The sequence below is a fragment of the Fusarium graminearum genome, chromosome 1 (assembly GCF_000240135.3).
Source record: "Fusarium graminearum PH-1 chromosome 1, whole genome shotgun sequence".
Taxonomy (NCBI): domain Eukaryota; kingdom Fungi; phylum Ascomycota; class Sordariomycetes; order Hypocreales; family Nectriaceae; genus Fusarium; species Fusarium graminearum.
In genome coordinates, this window is record NC_026474.1 from 5696059 (window position 1) to 5709072 (window position 13014).

The following is a 13014-nucleotide window of genomic DNA, read 5'->3' on the forward strand; positions in this document are numbered from 1 at the left end:
GCAATAAAGGTTGGAAGCTGTCGTTGCCTGGAAGAAGCCCTAACCCTGCTTGCTGTTCTAACAGTATGCTCCCCACACCACACTGCTTTTTAACCAACCGGGAGCGGATTGTGGTCTAATGGCGAGATTGAAATGTGTTGTGAGTTAAGGTAATCGGCATTTTGGCGATCTCGAAGCCCCGAGACGGAGGGGGGGATTTTATTTAAAGTCCGTGAAGACGAAGCTCCACACCTCAACCTCTGGACTTTTGTATGTGGATTCGTCTGAGCTTTTTACCCCGATCTAACCAGGTACCAGATTGGATACACCGTACTGGCGGCCAGAAGGCCTTTACAAGGAGCGGGTAGCCCGCTTAGTAACCATTTTTCCTTATAAAATTGCCTAAATCTGACTCCCGGATCTGCAAGATTACAGTAGTGTAACAAAAGTCTGCCGACCCTATGTGATAGGTTAGGTTTCCAAGGGATAAACTAGTCTATATTAGGTTTATATTAGTAGATATATAAGATATTATTATGAAGTAAATATTTGATCTTGGAATAAATTGATATTCATAGTTATTGCAGCTGTTCTTGCAGTTATTTCCAGTTCGCACCACAACTCCATGCAGAGCGTCTTGTATAGTGAACAGACTTCATATTTGGAACCCGTTTTGTAGCACGGACTAAGTGCTGCTTGGGCGGGAGCCCCCACACTTTCCTGGCGTTTCGATCGGAGACTATTCGGCACACTACGGTAAATTGCATAAGTAGCGGCCCTTCGATACGATAAAGTGGCCCATGCATCTGTATCAAAACATCACTTTTGTAATTGGCCGGAAAAAGGCAAGCTATAATATAGAGGGATAGACACTACAAGCCCCCTAATTTCTAGAATACTCACATAGTAAATATAGGAAAAGTGGGTCTGATTGCGTAACTGATAGCCCCTACTTATGCAACTTACTGGAGGCAGGATACAGAGGGCTTAAAAACGTGAAACGTATCACTTTCGTTATTTCACTTCCTGATTCTACCTAACGACATATCAAGTCATTTATAACGTACGAGTACCAAGTATCCACATCATCCACATATCAAACTCTTTAAATGCCTACCAAGAAGGTCGATAGTAGCATGCGTCGCCGCTGTGCTATGGCATGCGAGAACTGCAAACGCCGCAAAGAGCGATGTGATGGCAACGTACCATGTCGACGATGCGCTGCACGACATCTTGACGCAGAGTGCCATTATTCGAAGTCCCGTGGGGGGTTCTCTTCACGCCAAAATGCCAACATTCAACTGAGAAGTCCCCTAGAGTCGCTCACGGACTCAATCTTGAATCCTGTGGCCGAGACAAAAAGCCAAACGGCTGATCAGGCAGTAAGCCAGTCCATGAGCTTCTTTCCAGACCTGGACACCACATTCCCCCATGTTTGTCGCCTAGCGCGTGACGACCAGAGAGGCTCTGTCTTTTTCGGAGAATCAGCCAACGAGTCTTTCCTTCAGCAAATCCGCCAACTAGTTGCCCGGACTCTGGGGTCATGCCCCTTCGTCGATCAGCCAATACAATATCATACCTATCATGACACCTCCACTTCACCTTTTACATCATTGGATGAGGTTCCCAAGCCCCCACCGAAGCCTAGCCCTGCTCGAGCAAGCTTTCTGGTGAGTTGGAGTATGCGAGCAACAAGTTGTTTGCTAGGTGTTTTCTACGAAGTGGACGTTCAAACCGAAATATTACAGTGGCTTGGTCAACACGGCGAAAGTACGAGCCTCTCAACCGCATTATGTTACTTGATTCTGGCAAACGGTGCACTGGCTTGTTCAGAAGATGAAGATGCAACCGCCAATGCATATTTCTCTTATGCAAGGTACCTAACCAATCTCGAGTTGACTGAGGAACCTAGCCTTGAGTCCATACTGTGTCACAGCTTGATCGCATTCTACCAGCTGAACATAGGTAGACGAGACGCGGCGTATCAGTCTGTCGGGCTTGCGTGTCGCGGTGCGTGCTCCATGGGTATTCACAGAGTGAACCAGCCATCATTGATGAGCCATGAGAGTTACGCCTTCCGTGATCGACTTTGGAAAGCATTACGGATGCTTGATATCTTCACCAGTGGTTCTTTAGGTCGGCCTGTTTGTACAACAGAGAACCGTAACACCAAGGTTGAGCAGGGCTATTCTTCCGTTATCGATATTACAGCTATTCTTGATGACGTTTTGAGAGAGGCCCATAGACCTACCAAGCCTATAAGAAACTTTATCGCAAGAATGACTCAGGAACATCGTTTATGGGCAGCTCGCATGCCGCGCGGCCTGCAGGCCGATGGATTTGAATCTGCGGAACTTGGTGAGGGTTGCGAATGTGTACCCAGCCTGATACTCTCCAATATCAAGGAGTCATACTACTGGTCGATTATGCTGCTGACTCGGCCTGTTCTTCTTGAGCGAGCCTCAACACAGACAATACGTGTGGGACTCGGCCAAGGTCACTATGGAGATCAAGCGGAGGTACCGCCAATATCGAATTCTGACACAGCTCTCGTTTACGCTTCAGTTAATTCAGCTGTCCGTACCATTCGCTTACTGCAGTGTCTGCTGTCAAGGGAAGACCTACCCAAACGACTCCCCTTCCCAGTAAACTCGGCTTTCACTGCTGCTTTGACCCTGGCTCTTGCTACCTTTGCAGATCTGGATTGCGTATTTCCGCTGCAAGCCAATTTGGAAACCGTGGAGAAAATACTGCAAAGGTTCGAGAAGCATGACAGCATCGCCAGGTATTATCGGCATGTCGTGGAACAGCTTCAATTTACATGTGATGAGTATATCGAAAAACGGAACAATCGGATTATGGAGAAGCAGAATCATATGGTCGATGACCTTTTTGGGCGTCTTCATGAGGAGCCGCTGTTATCGAAGGAGAAGTCTGGCAGTATGGATGTAAGATGGATTGACAAACCAGCAATCACCCAAGAGCCGCTGTCGGGAAGCCCTACAGGTTCTTCATCGACAATCTGTTTGACGGATGAATCATTGGCAGGAGCTGACGCACTCGATGTTAGTGGTAGTTTTCTGGATCTGCCTTTAGACTTGTCCCAAGGGTCGCAGATGAGTGATATGTATTTTATTGGGACTGGCTTAGATATGGAGGTTTTGAATTTCTCCAACTTGGACTAAATTAAATAAAGATCACTACTGTACTGTAATGGGTATGGTTTCTAAGCGATAAACTAGTCTATATTAGGTTTATATTAATAGATGCATAAGGCGTTATTACTAAATAGTTATAAAGTATTATATCTCTTAATAGTAAATAAAGCAGATTAAATATATTTAAATAAAGAAGTCTTATTAATAGCTAATTATAAGTGGATAGGGTTAAGTTAGGGTAGTTAGATAATAGATAGATCTAATTATATATTGAACTCTATTGCAAGACTTTAACTTAAGGAATCTATCCTTAGATCCTTTAGTTTAACTTCTCTTAAGGTAAATTACCTAAAGATCTCCTAATAACTACTTACTAATTAATTATAACTTAATCTCTCTATAATACTCTTATATAATACTTTTAATTAGTTTTTATAAAGTTATAATATTCTTATTTATAATAGCTCTTTTTATTATAAGCGTTAAATCCTTTATGGATCCCTACTTAAAGAAACGATTGATGACTCCTGCATCTCGCTAAGTACTGATATATGTTCCCATCCCAAGAAACCTCTTTGTTTTATTATTCGATCAGCATCACTCTCAAGCGAAGCCGAGCCTTGGAAGAACAATTCTCGTTTGAAAATGAACAGTTCACTTGGTCGTTTGTTTTTCAAAACACCAAACGCGTAATCATGCTTTTGAGCTACCTTGCAAATCCTTTCTGTGAGTCGGAAATTGATACCCGGTCGGTTAAATAATTCCAAGAACGCTTCAGAGCCGCTTTCTATCGATTTGATTGCTTCGTCTTCAGTGACATCCCTTTCTGATATTCGAAGTCCGAGCAGCATTTGGTAACTAGGATCGAAAGCTCTCGGCAGCTCAAGTATGTTGTCAGTGATTTGGATTTTGCCTTTCGAGTTATTGATGAGGTATGTTAGGGCTTGAACGCCGGCGATAGCAGCTTGCTTGGTGACAAGTTCTGTAATTTCCATATCAGATGCCCAATTCTCAAAAATCACCTCCAGCACAGGGATACCGGCTCTGATGGCTAATTGAAGCATCTTGTTCGTTAAATTGATAGGTCTGATGCAGTAATGAAAGAGAAGTCGTAGCGTCGCTGGATCTTTTGATACGGCGTGATCAAAGAGGTTTTTATCCAGTTCAACTTTCGAAGGACAGACATCTAACATAGTCTTCAGTGTGCCAGGGCTATATGAAGCAGCGGTGTATATAGCCTTTTTTGTCGCATAAACAGGGTCATGACAATGATCAAAGAGAAGTTGGGCTGTTTCTGGCCCTATAGCAGCAGCTGCTGTGAAAACACTTCCGTCTATCCCGACTGGAATTCCGGAGGACAGCTGCAGGACCTTTTCAAGGCTGCCTCGACCGTCCTGAATCGCAGAGTGGAGTAGTTGATCACTAATAAATACACCGCCATCGCATTGATCGAAGAGAAACTGAAGTGTTGTCGGATCCCGCGCAACTGCCGCGCGAAAAGCATCCTCTTCTATACAAATGGCCTGTCTAGGGGTTTCAAGAACAGTCCGTAGTTTTTCAATGCCAGCCTTAATGGCCTTGACCAAAACTTTGTTCGATACCATGATGGGATGCTGACAGTGTTGGAGAAGAAGCTCGAGTACCGCCTCCCTCTCGTCAATGGCCTGCATAAAGACAGTCTCATCCAGGTCAATGGGTTTTCGAAACGCCTCAAAGACCAAATTTAGAAGCTTTACACGATCGGTTAGACCAAATGTCATCACGTTCATGATAAGTTCTGGCCCGGGGTCCATTTCCAATTTCACACTTTTGAGAAAGGGTTCCAGACCATTGTAGTCCACGGCGATCATCCACGAAGCAACGCTCCTCTGCAAGGCTGGGGATATCTGCTGCCTTTGGAAAAAATAATCGAAGAGATCGGGACACTCCACAAGACTTCTCTCAGCTGCCTGAAGATTAATTTGGAAGGGCACTTCGCACTTGCTTAGGTATATGTTTACGAGATGACGTCCATGATCCATGAGTTTTTGTAGTGTGATATCGCCAAAATCCCTTACCATACCCTGACGACCCAAAAATTGCTGCAAAGATTGTGCTGTGGACTTTTGTTCAAGCATGTTGGTGAGGAGTCGAGTTGATATGGCAGAAAGCTGGGACTGTAACTCTTGTATCGAGGTTATCGAGAAACCGCGGACAGGGTTCCGATCACCATAGATGTACAGGCATAAATCCTGAACAATCATCTTCTCTTCTTTTGTATAGTCAGCTTCGATTGCATTGCTGTCCATATCCGATGCCATTCCCATCAATGCATAAACCCTGTCGCGAGGGTCTGTAGCTTCGCTTCCTTTGAATTTGCATAGCAAGGTGCAAATATTTCGATCTTGGGCCCACCATGATGTATCTTTTGAGGGTCCTGGCATCATGTCCAAGACAGCTTGACATTGTTCACTGACATGCGAGCCAATGACATGGGGTAAGAGTGCAAATACTTTTGCGTGTATCTTGCCAAGATTGCTTTCAATGACGGCTCTCTTTGCATTAGCAACTTCTTGCAAAACCCAGACCCTCATGAACCATGGATTTTCCATAAATGTACTCAATCCGTTGACGAGTCTGGTGTTGTCAGTGAGTCCGAAACTACTCTCGACTTGACGCCATGTTTCCTTCCATCTTTGATCCTCACGAGGCCATCTTCGAAAGGCTTCGGAAGGAAGTTCTTTTGAGAACTGGTCAATAACCATTTTCAACAGGGCTGCGTCACCGCAAAGATAGCCAAGCCAGATAATGACATTGTCTGCCTTTCGATAGATTTCACCCATCTGGTTGACTTGATGACTGCGTTCCTTGATGTTACTCTGATCGATACACAAAGCATCAACCCAAAGTATTCTATCTTCATCCGGTTGCCTCAACTGATACAAGGCATCGTACAAGCTTGCAGTGATAGACATTGTTTTACCGTCGACTGTTATATCGCTAGGCGTACTTTGACTACCCCAGACGTATGAAAGTGCTTCGTAAGGAATTATACTCTCTTCCTCGTCAAGGTAAGCCTGGAAAAGATTGCATTGTAGTGGAGACTGAACACCTCGCATGAGTTGGATCAGGCGGAAGCCCGGTCGTTCAAGTCCAAACGGCTCGTAAGAGAAGAGGTTTGTAAATTGACGTTGTTTTCCTAGCTGATTCAGATCAACCTTGCTGGCGATCAACATGGCGTAGATAACTGCAGCTATCCCTGATCTTTGCTCTCTTGAGGTGTTTTCGGAAGTGTTTGTTGTTGTCACTTCACAAATGGTTAGGAAAGGAAGTTGAGGCTTCAGCTTGGCTGCTGCCCGTTCGAAACAGAGAACTCTGCTGTCGCGCCCTGTCTTGATGAGATCATCTTTGGACAGTTTGTCTTGTGAGGATGCAATTTTGCCATGCAGAATCTTGACAGACTTGCTCCAGCTCAGGTTTTCTTGCTCGGTCGCAGTGCTGCGAACAGTCATGGCTTTATTGAACAATTCTTTGTTGAATTCCTGACGACCTGGCTTAGACCTCAAGCTCTCGATAGCAGACTGAACTGCAGAAGGTGGACGGCTCATTTGATGGGTGACGGAAAGGCGACCGAGAATACTTGTCTGGTGAGCATCAAATTGTACTAGTCCTGGTTCAAGACCCTGGGGTATTCCGACAACGATGTCGCCTGATTTAGCGATTCCACCTGCAGGTGCTATCGCGTCGACGCCAATCAAGAAGCCGATGCGGATAGAGGGAAACTCTGCAAGGAGATCACTGGCTGTGTTGTGTACAAAGAGCGCAGTATCCGAATTATCTCCTTGACCGCCAGCCAAGACGAGGTGATGAGGACCAATTTTGCCGAGAGTACATAGCGCTCCCGAGGTTTTGAGTGAGTGTTTACAGCATTTATCCTGCAACAGGATCGCAGCTGTCTCGTAGTCTTGTCTTAGAGGGGCCACCAAAGCGATTTGATACTGGGATCCATCGGGGATCTCCATGGCGCAGTATTGTCGAGATATTCTGATGAATCCAAATGAACAGAAAGAATGATGATCTCTGAAGTGTTACATGTAGGAGACTTGATTGGGGTTTCGGCCAGCTGGTGGATTGAAACAATCACCTATCAGACGCTCGCATCGCAGACACAGCCTTAAGTGTCAGACGAGGCAGATAGTAAGAAAGTCACAAAGATAAATGCCATTAGCGAGTCATTCGAATCAGGCAAAGAAGTGCCAGTGACGACAAAACATTAGTAGTGTGTGATGTGTAAACCTCAAGGTTACCCGAATCGTCAGCGAGACGGGGACACGCTACTTGCCTGAGATCTGAGGCACCTACCTTACTGTACTAATGCTCCTTCTGTAAAAGGCGAGATTTCGAATATCTGCCAGGGTTCATGCCCAACACAATCAACTACAAAGCTTACGAATTCTGTGTCATAGATACATGTAATATCGTCGTTCGAAACTCACAGTCAATACCTGCCATATATAAAACATGAATTAAAGTTACTCTTTGCCTGAAGTCAGGAACCTTAGCTCGCATGGGCAAGCCAACTTGGGAGTACTGTTTATCAAAATCATATCACTTTAGGTAGGCAGCATATAAAGTTGACAAAAACAATGTGAATTGATGAAAATAGGCACAAATGAAAAAAACTTGATTGCTACAAGAAAGAAAAAGCACACTAGTCAACAAATTGACCCACGAAATCCATCCCATACCCTGTTATCCAGTCAGCCCATCAAGACAGCGTAACGAACTTCTAGACTAGTAGAAGCTAAAGTCTTCAAAGACGAAATCCTCATCAAGTTGGTCGTCGTCGTCTTCGCCCTCCTCCACCACCTTCTCATCCTCATCCTCCCCGTCCTTTTCTTCCTCCTCGCCCGGTGCAACAAGCAACGTTCGAAGTTGCCCAAGTGCCCGTTCTTGACGCTTCTCTTGTCGCACAAGTTTCTGTGCTTTCCACTCTTGACGTTCTTTCTCATACCTGTTGAACTCCTTTGCAACCATCTCCATAAGCCCATCGTAGTCATACTTAACCCAATGGAGCTCCGTTGATGAAAAAGGATCGATAATCGAATTCAAAATGGGTCCGAATTTGCGGTCTATCACTGTTCCATCTGTCCGCTTGATCAAATCCCCTTTCCTGATCCACGGCGCGTGAGACTGCTCATCCAGGATATCCTTGTCCTGTAGCTGCATGTAATAGTACATGCCCCATGGGTCCCGCCAATTGTCAAAATCGAAACGGTGAATTCGTTGCGGTTCCAGATGATCTTGTCTCAAGAGTGCAGGCGCAACGGGGCGCAGAGAGTCAAAGATCATCTCCCAGCATTTCTTTCCGTCACGGACCTTGTCCAAGCCTCCAGCCGACTCTTTCATGCGGGCGATGCATCGCAGAGATTCGAGGATGCATTGCAACGCTTGTGTCTCGCTGCTGTCGATGAAATCGTACTTCTTCATGAGATTGATCTTTTCTTCAAAGACATCGGCTGTTTCGCCATGGTATCCCTCCTTCCAGGCCTTTGCCGGGTCCAGCAGGCCACCAAAAAGGTTGTGAGCCAGATGACCCAAGTGGGACTTGTGGCTCCAGTGTTGATACAAAATCGGCACAACGACTTCATCGTCCAAATACCAGCCTACCCAGCGCGACATCGTTTCGGGGCATGTGTCCGCTGTTCTTTGGACGTGGACGTCGTGGCTTTTGTATAGTTCGAGCACCTCTTCGAGGAAATGAGGCGGACAGTGAGACATCATGGCCACGTCCATTGGAGTGAAGACATGATTTGGATTTGAATAGGCGGTGAGTGCGTCTAGGTTGAAGTTGTAAGGAATCAAACATCCATGACCAAGGAGCATGGAAATCATTTGGCAGATCCCTTCAGTGCGGTCCCTGTCGCCAGCGCTCACGGAGAGTGCAGACATCAGAATATCAGGCATGCTTACCGTCTTCAATTTAGCGCGCGCGTTCTGAATTTGCTTTTGGCTCACACCAGACGATGGCCATCTCTCGGCTACGAGTGATACTCGTTGTTCATAGGTATCGTACCCGTTATCCAGCAGCCACTGCAACGCCTCGATAGACTTGCTGATAGGAACTGAGCAACTCTTGACCTGTTCTAATAGAACATCGATAGGTCTGTGGGATAGATGGGGTTGCTCGCCTCTGCATTCGCACTCACCTTCCAACTCCCAGTGCATGTCGGGCGCGGCACCGAGCTCAGCACACCGTTTCATTGCGTCAACGTCAGCGTGCTTGACGGCAGATCGAAAGGCGTAGTAGTTACCTGCAAGGTAGAATGAAGGGCTGAGACGATGAAACAAACTGGAAGAAGCTAATGCAAGATTCTTGACGTCTGGGGCTGTGAGGACGTTTGTACACACATCAATCGTCCCTGGGTTCTTGAGCGGGTGCAAAAGACGTGGATTTTGCTCCACAGGCTTCTGTATAATTTCTGTGTCATTCAGAATCTTGAGAAGGATCTCGGTGGGGAGAAGAGCCAGCTTCCCTTCCTGTCGAGGTCGAGTGGGAGTGATCTCTAGAGATGAGATCTCAGAGGTGATGTTGTCTAGGTGATGGGACGACATTTTTGCGGTGAGGAGTTGTTGATTGTTGATTTCTGTTGATAGGTTCTGGTACATGCGGTTGTGGTTGTTGTGGTTGTTGTTGCTTGTGGTGAGTGTTGGTGATTGTTTTTGATCGATTATAACGGCCAGAATGTGCTATTTATACCAAGAACAATTCGAACAATCCTTCGAAAAAGCAGCCCAGGAACGATATCAATGTTTGAATACCTTGTTTAGTAACAATAGCATCAGTGCGTTAGTTTGGAGCACATTCATGGTGACTAAACCGAATCAGTCATTTTATAGTCGACAACATAGCTCTTGTGCTTGGTGAACTCACTACTGGACAAAGATGTCTTCTCAGTTTTGAGAGAGAGCATTGTGCCACCCATTGTTGCTCATACAGTTCCCGAAATAACATTGGCCAAAGCTATTGATTCGGAAAAGAAACAAAAACGTCGGACGCATCAATGATTAAGCAATAGAATTGAACAGATTTATGAAATTATGGCCAGCTTTGCCTCTGAGGTATTGTTTAGGGTATCATTCTATCATCTTCCTCCCCACCCTGATAACTCTTTATGACACGCATCCCATCCGTCAAAGTACGGCGCCCTAGCTTCTCCCCCAACCTTTGAGCCCGCAGATCTAGCCAGAGACTCAAGCATCATATTACCCCACAACCAACTCGCCGGTCCTTTGCCAGGATGTAAACCGTCCTGGTATAAATCACCAAGAAGATGTATTAGCTTGGACCACTCAAACATCTCGTGTCCAGCTTGTTCAGCGACTGCTCTTCCTAGACGGTCCATTTCCATCATTATGGCATCTTGCATGCCACTCTCTTTGTGAACTGTCAGACCTCGAAACATGATGGGAACATCCTTGCCGAATTCATCGTTGAGACGTTGCGCAATCTTCTTGATTCGCGCTGTCACGAAACGAACTTCTTCCCATACCATCTTTCGGTGGTTCAGGGTCATAGGCTTCTCATCCTCATTGTGCATTGCCTTACCACTCAGCTGGAAAGCCTTCTGATCCCATAATCCATTCTGCCAGAGAATTAAATCGGGACGGCCGGCAGGGCCGTTTATGGGCGTCTCATGGGGTTTCCAGAACTTATCCCACCTTTCCTCCCACGCGACATCCTTCATGTTCTCGATCCACCACCAGTCTGGTCGGTATGTAAACGAGCCGGCGGAGTGATAGTAAATCAGTGTGAGGTTGAAGGCGGGGACTTCACACAGGCCTTTGGCTTGGCGAGCTGTGATGTCCTGGATAGGGAGATTAATCTTGCCACCGAACTCTTCGCAGAAGAATTGGGTCATGTAACGATCGACCGAGTCACCAAACATTACTACGCGACGACCCCAGAGCCAGCCTAGACCGCTTGTTTCTTTCATGTCGACAAAGTCGTCGGCTGTTGCATTCAAAGGCGGAATGTTGACTTCTTTGTGTCGACGCCGACTCTCGACAACAGCCATGCGCATCCATTGTTGCGGGTTCCCATCGGCGTTGAGAAACTCGGGCTCGACGGCGGTGTCGTTAAAGACAAGCTCATGTGAGGGTGGGTACGCAGCGTACTCGGGCGGTTCAGAGTTGAGAAAAGTTTCGGTGAAAGGAATCCATTGTGTATCTCTGTAAGCCTTCTTGTCTGTGGGGATGTAAAGATATCCCGGGCGTCGGTAAGGGTCTTCGCAGTTATGAGTAGCCTCCGGTGTAGGCTCTGGAGTGATTGTGCTTTGTGGTGTGGGTGTTGATACAAAGGAAGTAACACTTGGGGGTCTGTTAACAAAGAGTTGTGGATGAGCATAGACGATACTTACGTTGGTTGCGACGAGTCATAGTACTGTTGAGCCTTTTGATGCGCAAACTGAACAGGTGATGTTACATTGTCGGAAAAGAATGTACAAAGAGTGACAAGAAAGAAAAGGCCAACAGCCATACAAGTTCCTATCCTCAGCGCAGGACGCGATGATAGAGTTGTGGCGACAGCCATGGTAAACGTAAGAAAAAGAGAGAATAGAAACAAAGAAAGACAGACACAGTATCACACAGTAAGGTTCTTGAAAGAGTGGGATGATGGGGTATTTAGATATCGTTGTCTGTAAAATAAAGTGGCTCTTACTGACGATCCAAAGGATCCCCCTGAAGTAAGCACAGGGTCGTTTTGTCGACAAATGAATGCCTGTGGTATGATCTGATCCATGGCTCCGCTGGAGGATTTGCGAATTGTTATTCCAGCGGGCAGTGCGTTACGTTGTTGGTTGTTGGTTGTGGTTCATTGTGCTGTGACGCGGCTCATGGGCTCGGCGAAACAGCACAGGTACCGGTAGCCAAGATGCCGGCGTTACAGAAGCGATGCACCGTTCTCACTAGCCAGCCTTACAGTTTATGAAGATCTGAGAGTCTAAAGCTTAAGGATATCTTTATCCAAAGTTTGTTTTTAGGTTGGCGGTTGGTCATCAATCTACTCGCTTTAATCTAGACGCCATCCGCGAACAATGAATTGTGAATAAAGCCACCTTGTGGAGACAAAGGATGACGAGTACCATATGTAGATCATCAGGAGGAAATCCCTAAATCAGATTCGATCCATAATAAAAATTCAAGCTTTTGCCAACAATTCGCTTATATCCAGGGGACGAAACATGGGGATGGTGGGCATATTATTCCATCTCGATTCTTTTGGCTTGTATGAGACCAGCGTCAGATAAAATACTCCGTGTCTACACAAGATGGAGAAGAGTGTGACCCAAAGGGACTTTGTGACTTCGTATGATTACTAGAGACTGCATTGGTTAACCGCTAAATACAACATAACACAACCCAAACAGGACATGACAGTCTGACAGGATCTTTCGTCTCGCCATTCATGGTTGTCTTCATTTCGCATGACGTGCCGTAATTCTGCCAATGTCTTGACCCTTCCCAGTCTTGTCGTTGCCCAGACATGAGGCTGAACACGGTAGATCATTGACATGTTAAGTCTTCTGAATGTCGTCACTAAATTTCCGCTAAACAAAACTCTTCAACTTCGCTGCCCGGTTTCACCTCCTGTTTCAGCCAGGAGATAGGACCCGGAAATACACTCTGCCTGTCACATCAGTCCCTGGCCCAAACAAGGAACGGGCCTGTTGGGTCTGTAAGCTTTCAGCTTAGTTTAATTTTAAAAGAATGGGGTCTTTTCGTTATGACCCACCAATTGAGAAAGAGTTCTTGTTTTCGAGAACTCATGTCGCGTGCGTCGTTTTCGAGGAATCTGGCAAGCAGACCCCATCTATAAACTTCACGAATTATTAAA

General features: G+C 46.0%; 4 protein-coding genes across 4 annotated transcripts; 1 reads left to right on the top strand and 3 right to left on the bottom strand.

Moving 5' to 3' along the window:
• Window positions 1–1088: 1088 nt before the first annotated feature.
• FGSG_01724 (uncharacterized protein) lies at window positions 1089–3164 on the top strand (the record flags this gene model as incomplete). The annotated part of the gene is made up of 2 exons (XM_011319255.1): window positions 1089–1649; window positions 1728–3164. The coding sequence occupies 2 exons, from the start codon at window positions 1089–1091 to the stop codon at window positions 3162–3164; spliced, it is 1998 nt and encodes a 665-aa protein (XP_011317557.1).
• A 464-nt stretch (window positions 3165–3628) lies between these two features.
• Window positions 3629–7138, bottom strand: FGSG_01725 (uncharacterized protein; the record flags this gene model as incomplete). The annotated part of the gene is made up of 1 exon (XM_011319256.1): window positions 3629–7138. One exon carries the CDS (start codon window positions 7136–7138, stop codon window positions 3629–3631), a length of 3510 nt encoding a protein of 1169 aa, XP_011317558.1.
• A 772-nt stretch (window positions 7139–7910) lies between these two features.
• On the bottom strand, window positions 7911–9068 carry FGSG_01726 (uncharacterized protein; the record flags this gene model as incomplete). The annotated part of the gene is made up of 1 exon (XM_011319257.1): window positions 7911–9068. The coding sequence occupies one exon, from the start codon at window positions 9066–9068 to the stop codon at window positions 7911–7913; it is 1158 nt and encodes a 385-aa protein (XP_011317559.1).
• A 1193-nt stretch (window positions 9069–10261) lies between these two features.
• On the bottom strand, window positions 10262–11709 carry FGSG_01727 (uncharacterized protein; the record flags this gene model as incomplete). Its single annotated transcript, XM_011319258.1, has 2 exons — window positions 10262–11486; window positions 11537–11709. The coding sequence occupies 2 exons, from the start codon at window positions 11707–11709 to the stop codon at window positions 10262–10264; spliced, it is 1398 nt and encodes a 465-aa protein (XP_011317560.1).
• Between the last annotated feature and the right edge of the window lie 1305 nt (window positions 11710–13014).